At 39.0% G+C, this 7193-nt stretch overlaps 1 protein-coding gene across 1 annotated transcript in view; it reads right to left on the bottom strand.

Annotated features, from left to right (window-relative positions):
* Nucleotides 1-1601: 1601 nt before the first annotated feature.
* The window catches only part of LOC306751891 (putative flavin-containing monoamine oxidase A), a gene marked incomplete at both ends in the record, with an annotated part of 30662 nt that continues 25070 nt past the window's right edge, over nt 1602-7193 (bottom strand). Inside the window, 2 exon segments of the mRNA XM_079235545.1 lie at nt 1602-1706; nt 3826-3912. Coding sequence (XP_079091671.1) covers nt 1602-1706; nt 3826-3912 — 192 coding nt within the window.

The raw sequence follows: 7193 nt of genomic DNA, 5'->3' as shown, positions 1-7193 counted from the left end.
TTCTGATTCACTGCGAAGCTCTGAACGAAAATTTCCCAGTGAAGGACATGTATTTAGTACAAAATGTGAGTATTGCGCTGTGACCTTGTGCTAAGGCTAGGTGTTTGTAATGATGATTTCTTGCCGAGTTTTTGTATTTTGGTGTACAGTCAGGCTTTTGATGTACATATTCGGACATTGTCTTTTTAGGAAGCAGAGGTCTGTAAAAATATATCAACATCTTGTTACACTACTTCTTTGGGGCTCCCTGAGGAATCATTCTGGTGTTTCGGTAGAGAAGAGTTGCTGCTGTCCTTCAAAATACAAAAGGACTAATCCTGAAATAGCTGAATGGATCGAGTCTTCACTGTGTGGACACGGGGATAAAGTGCTAAGCCTGTAGACCTCTTATGGATAGCGCCACTTATAAGTATCAGTTAGGTCCCATAACTAGACCTGTGGCAAATCATTGTTATTCTCTGCACTGATTTCTGGAATGGCAAAATATAAAAATGTGACATTGTAACAAAAGCAAACCAAAATTGATTCTGTTTAACTCTGTGTAGGTTGACTGAACTAATCCTCCTCTGTTGGTAGTAATAATGCAAACAATGGGAGCAGCACAAACGACCATTGTTTTTGTTTTGAGAAGCATTCTACAAAAGCAACTCAAGTTAGTGCAGAGTTTATTCTGCATGCATGTTGTAGCTGTTAACTCAATAACGCATGAACCCACTGGGGTCAATATATTCTGAGTTATTGTATTTTTCCTCTTACTCTTTCTTGTCTCTACTCTCTCTCACTACACCTAGAATTGCATAGGCATGGCCTGTGTGCAAACATATTTCATACTGAGCCGTGCTGCTATATACCGTGCTGTTATATACATTATGTCTGAAGCACCAGCAGCACTCTTGTCTACCAAGCATGGGCTTGTTTTCATTCCACGTGCTGGATTTGAGTCAAAGTCACAACACGTCCTTGAGGATCCATTTTCTATATGTGGTAGGAATGTGGATAAAGGCTACTGCCCCATGCTGCTGATTGAGTCACGTTATGTAATGAGCTTCCTTCACTCCCAACAGACGTAATGTCATTACAGAAATACATTACCTCCATCCTCTTCCACACCTCTCACTCTCATCTTTTCAGCTGTTTGCCTCTCTGAACAGGCCATTAGAAATGGATTATAGGAAGTTTTCCTATGAGAACACCGATGCTGACGACCTTTTGCCATTTCTTTAGAAACCGGACTGGTGTGAATCCGCGAAAGGCATAATAACTCCCATGACTCATGTCAATGATCTGAAGGCATTGTGTGCTCGTGAGTAATACCAGGTTGGCAGAGTGCAGACATATCTGTGGTATAAATACAACGTTATCATCCAGCATCCGCAGTCACTATCTCTCATGCTGTCATTCTAGTGTAATGATACAATGGACGGAACTATGAACTCAAAGTTCAGCTCTTGAAGAGAGTTCAACATTTTAGAAACGCACACAAGTTCACTCAACTACAGCCCACATTAGTTGTGGCGAGAGCCTGGAAGAAAGGGGACTCTTTTGAGACCGGGGAGATAGAAAGGTGTGACGCTGTAGTGTATTTGTCATCAGTGGGCTGATTACCTGCCACAGGGCTTCCTCAGGCTAGGGTGGTAATATGTTAGCAGCCCTGGTGCCATAACATTAATGGGGCAGCCCCCGCTGTAGACCTCCTTGGCCCAGTCCTGTGAGGCAGCAGACAAGTTACATGACATTTACTTGTCGTATTTAATGGCACAGTACAACAGCATTGCTTTGTTTCAAACCAATGACAATCCCCAAATCGAATGTAGTCTAATTTCATTTGAGCTCATCTCACAGCCCCCACGCCCCTCAGGCAATGCTGAAAACTGCGCGCCTGCAATATGGTCCGTATGATCCGTTAAACAATAGCTATCTAAAGAAAAATCTAATATTATCACATGATAGACCCATTGATGTATTGTGTGTTTGTGTCACTTGACTTGATTCTAAAAATGTACTCACAAAAATTAAATAAGCAAGTGTTGGCTCGTCAACATAGACTGTTCAGATGACTGTTTCAGATGGGTGGAATGAAACCCTTAAATTAATTGGGAGAAATGATCAAGAAACTCTGATTTGGCTACAATAAAGTCCAACCAAATATGTCTACACCTTCTTTCTTCTTCACTAACCCTTAAGTAGTTGTTGTTCTATAAAAGTATGTTCCCGTTGAGTCCCTACAAAGTGAAATTGTGATGTATATTGCACCAACACTGCCTTGAGTTTCCTCAGGGCAATTTTCCATATAATCTTGCCTTTCAACAGTTTGGTGAGTGAAGTGTCCGGGGGCTAAAACCATATGTCTACATGACTAATATGCCGTTTCACAGCCTGCGTATGTATGCTGTGCTTCATTTAATGGAGCTACGAAGCTATTCTGTACAACATGCAAGACATCTCAAGACACCTCAGAAAATAATGTTTCTGTTAATGCACAAATTGAAAGAGCTGTATTTCACTGGAGTTGTAACCGTAACGTTAAATGCATTATATACTTTAGCACCGGGACCAACCAGCAAGCGGGACCAACTAGACCACAGACTTAGATGTTAGATAGCAAGCATTGCAGAGTAGCATATTGCCTAGCTTCTTACTAGCTTGTTAGCCTTAGCTAGCTTGGTTGCTTTAAGACAAGTGGCCATGTTTCAACAATCAGGCTCATTTGCTCCGCCTTTGATTTTCTCCTTCCTGATCCACCTCTTTGCCAATTTATTTGATTAAGCTGTGTCGTTACCGCAAAGATGGCGAAGGCTGGAGCCGCCAATTTAGAGCTTCACTTTGGCTGTTCAGAAACCTATGGGTGACATCATAGAGACTACATTCATATTTTATAAAGTCCTTGGTCTTGCGTCTAGTTTTAGATGAAATGGCAGTCAATCCTTCAACAAGTACAAGCTGAAACACAAAATAACTTCTGAAAAAACATGTTGAGAATGAGTGGTCAAGTAGTCTAGATCCACCTGGGAATAGCTCAGAGAGTATGTGGTCGAGTGAGAGTGATAGAGACTGAAGATGGATGTGCTCAGAGCAGACATATGTTAGTTATCTGAGCGGAGAAAGTTGTTAATTCATATGCAAACTAAAACCTTCACTGACAATTATTACCACTAAACCCTGCAGGTCATCAAGACCCATTTAAAATGTATATACATATACAGTTTGAATGTATATGTATTATCATATTATAGTATTATATATTATATATATATATATATATATATATATATATATATATATATATATATATATATATTATATATATATATATATAAGCACAGGTACTGTGCATGTCTGAGTTGAGAAAACTTTAATATCCATTTATTTTATCTCAAGTAGTATTGGTATAGGCATATTGACGTTATCACATATTTCCCTCATATAATTCAACGAGAAACCAGTCTATATGTTTCCATGGTGGTTCTTGTATGGGTCATGTATTAAACGTCTGTGATTGACATAACACATTTGGTGAATATGGATTAGCAATTGCATCGCTAGAATACGAAATTACAGGTAACAGTGATGTTAAGACTAGACTGTAACTATTATCAAGGTAAAGCTTACTAACATGTGTTTTTTAGCAACTTGGTTACACTATAAAACAATCCATTGGGTTAAGTTTTACTGAAAGATATGCAAGCCTTTGCAACACACCATGGCTTCCCTCATGGTATCCAGGGTAAAAAAAAATCGAGACTATGAATTTTGGCACAAAAAATTGGGCCTCAAACCAAATTATTTTTGTTTATTACATTAGACATCTGCTACTGAACTACTTACTTTTTCTTCATAGTGGATGAAAGATGCAGCCTCAAGACCTAGGTATTTGACCAGACTGGAAAGCACAGCTTTTCTTCTCTCCCCACCCTGCGAACAGAAGGAAATGCCTGTGCCAACATGGTACTTGCATTACACTCGCTCATGACTCAGAAATATAACAGCAGGCTGCAAAAATATTAATGCATATTCAAGAACCCAATCCAAGCTGGACAAAGGAAACAGCAGTCAATTTAAATAACTCAAGCGTGGTCCACACATGCTCCTGGTTTTTCCTAGTTAACGTGGTGAGTTATGTACAGAGCAGCTGAGGCCTGCGGACCAAAAGGACAGATCTCCATAAAACATGCTGAAATATGTTGCAAAACCGTCTAAGATTCCTCATCCGCATGGCAGTGTAGCTTCATTTCCAGCACACCCCTGTGCAATAATTTGGAGTCCCTTGATATACTCCTTTCATAAAGACAGATGGAAGAGTGAATTAAAGCATGGTGCCAAATTGCTTTCTATTGGAAATGTATAAAAAGAAAAGATCTCACTGTTAATTTGCTGCAGGACTGCCAATAAGTGTCAGCTGAAATTCCTCTGAAATTAAATAAGAAAATATCATTTGATATGTAACTCCACCTGTGCAAACCAAAGCAATCAACACATTAAAGTCCAACATAGTGAATCCAACCAAGTACACTGTATTAGAACCATATAGAAAAAAACGGATAATATATACAGCTGAATCTTACAGCAGAAACAGTGCATAATTGGAACCTTGATGTCCACTTTCCTCACACAAACTGCACTATTTCCCTCTCTTTAGCAGTGAAGTAGCATGTGGAGGTTAATTATTTAGCACTTTGTGCTGCATGGCACAGCAGGGAGCTCTGTAGCAAGTCAAGCTAATGATTGAAATGCCAAAACAACATTAGAGACTAGGCTGAATGTTATTTATTTTTTCAGGTAAAGAAAAAGCATGGGGACCAAATGAAAATGTCAACACAGTAGAAAGGGAAGGAAAAGAAATAGGAGAGGATGTAGGCTTAGTGCACGAAAAGTCTGTGTTCAGTTAGTAGAAGCCGAGTGTGTAAAATGTGACCTGATCAATCTGCAGCGTACGGATATTAAGCCTGCATGAATCCTACCAAATCTGTTGCATACAATAATTAATCGCTGAATAGTGTGTTGATTCTATAACATTAGGATTCAGTCAAGTTAAGTTCACATGCATTACTTGTATCTCTCTTTGTCTTTGTTTTGCCTTCTATGCGCAACTAAAGCTTGTCTTTGACAGCAACTCTTCGACATTTCCGTTATAGAGAAAACTACATCTGTGCCTGGTGGAAATAGTAGGTCAATTATTATTTTTTTACATAAATATATGTAGCATTGAGTGGAAAATCCCTTGATTGTCTGTATTTAGCAAAGTAATAGTTATTGAAAGCTTGCCGGACCATCCCACTGTTCTCAGTCTACATGATGTCCTATTCTCACATTTTCATATTGCTACCCATGAGCATATTTTTGACATTTGACAACACAGCGATTTATATTCAAAGACTATTATTTATTTTCCAATTAATTTCAAAGTTTTCTTTTCTTGTTTCTGATGTTGCTATTGGTGCAGAAGTCTGGTGCAGAAGTCACTAACAATGTAAATTGTAGTAGTAGTTTATGTAGCACAACAAATAAATGCTCTATCTGTCTGTAGCCCAATGTCCACAGTCAAGGGCCTCACCCAGCATTACATTAAGCAAAGTGCTCCTAATGGTGGCCCAGGTCCTGCTGTAAAACGATTCTAAAGCCCTGTAGACGTGTGCTGTCTTGAATGACTGAGCTCAATGGACCATGATTCAACCAGAAACTGCTCCAATTGAATGGTGAGAATGAGACTCTAGCTCTACGCACTTTGCGGACAGATCATACACATCTCCGGGGGTCAAAGGTCAGCTTTGAAATATCCCCCAAAGGTACCCCACAAAAGTGTTACAGAGTTCAGGGTAACATTCACTGCTTCCGGTATTGACCGAGTCGAGCATATCTACCAAAGACAGCACACTCACTTACGCTGAGTCCTGATGCAGCCATGCTCCTCCACTGGTGTTGATCGGGTCAGATCAAGGACACCTTATAGCTGCTTTAAGCCAATTCTCAGAGGAGCTAACGGTGGAGCAATTGTAATCCATCCAACCCTCTGATGGGCTTTAGCAATGTACTGAACGCTATGCAATAAAATAGACCTCCGGAGAGAATGCAGATCTTATTTTCTATTATTTATATTATATATATATTATATATTCTATATTATATTTATAATTGTTTCTTTTTTTCTTCTTCTCTATTTCAGAAATTGTAGGAATATGCACCACTGCATTGCAAAATTGAAGCAATACAAGTGGTGCAAAATGGTCAGCAAGGTATTGAAATCAAACTGATGACTCTTTGACCAAAGCCCTGTAGTAGTCAATTGTCAAACACACTAGTTTAAAAAGTCACATTTCCCAAAAATATGACTACCGGACCCAGAGGTACGCTATTGAAAACTGTAATCTCACCAGGAAACTTGCAAGGTCAGGAATAGCTCTTGGTCATGGAATATGTCATGTTCTTCCACAAGCTGTGCCTATCTAGCAAACCACAGCGGATATCCATTATCAACCTAAACATAATTACAACACATCAACCCACACCAATCATTTTTCTCATTTACTGTTTTCAAAGCATGACATTTTTTTAACTCACTTTTTATTTATTTATTTTTCAACAACATAACAACATGTATTTTCAGACAGTCACATTCTTTGGCAATTTTTCAGTTGCATGTCTTGGTATGCATGATATTCATATACAACACACAGAAAGAACAACAAACATCAAATGGTGCTCTATAGGATGATTAACTAATAATTGTCCACTCCCGAGTTTAGTATTGTATGTGCTATATATGCTTTCCAGATAGAATTATGTATTGTGTGTCTAGAGAGAGTTAACTAGAGCAGTTCAACTAGAGGGTCAAGCAACATATAGTAATGCATCTCATTGTAATAATAATGCTGCGACAGGACTTCATCGTTTAGTAAATGGGCTTCTGGAGCCTTAATGAATATGTGATTCGCTCCATTTGATAGATGTCCCATACTTGTTGGATTCATATGTCGTATGTGGGGGATCCGGTTTTAACCATCTGATGGTTATGCCCTTCAATGCTGCTGGGAGTAGTATGTTTAGGAGGTCATCTTTGGCCCTCCCGTCCAGGCCTTCAGGTATCGCTCCCAATATTGCTACTGTGGGTTCTTGTTGGATGTCTTGTTGGAAATTATCATGACATTTGAATGAATTACAATGAAAATTCAAACTGATGACCTGAGGAAAAGCTGTGT

The sequence above is a fragment of the Taurulus bubalis genome, assembly GCF_910589615.1.
Source record: "Taurulus bubalis genome assembly, chromosome: 19".
Taxonomy (NCBI): Eukaryota; Metazoa; Chordata; class Actinopteri; order Perciformes; family Cottidae; genus Taurulus; species Taurulus bubalis.
The sequence above is the reverse complement of the archived record's forward strand: the minus strand, read 5'-3'. Positions and strand labels throughout refer to the sequence as shown.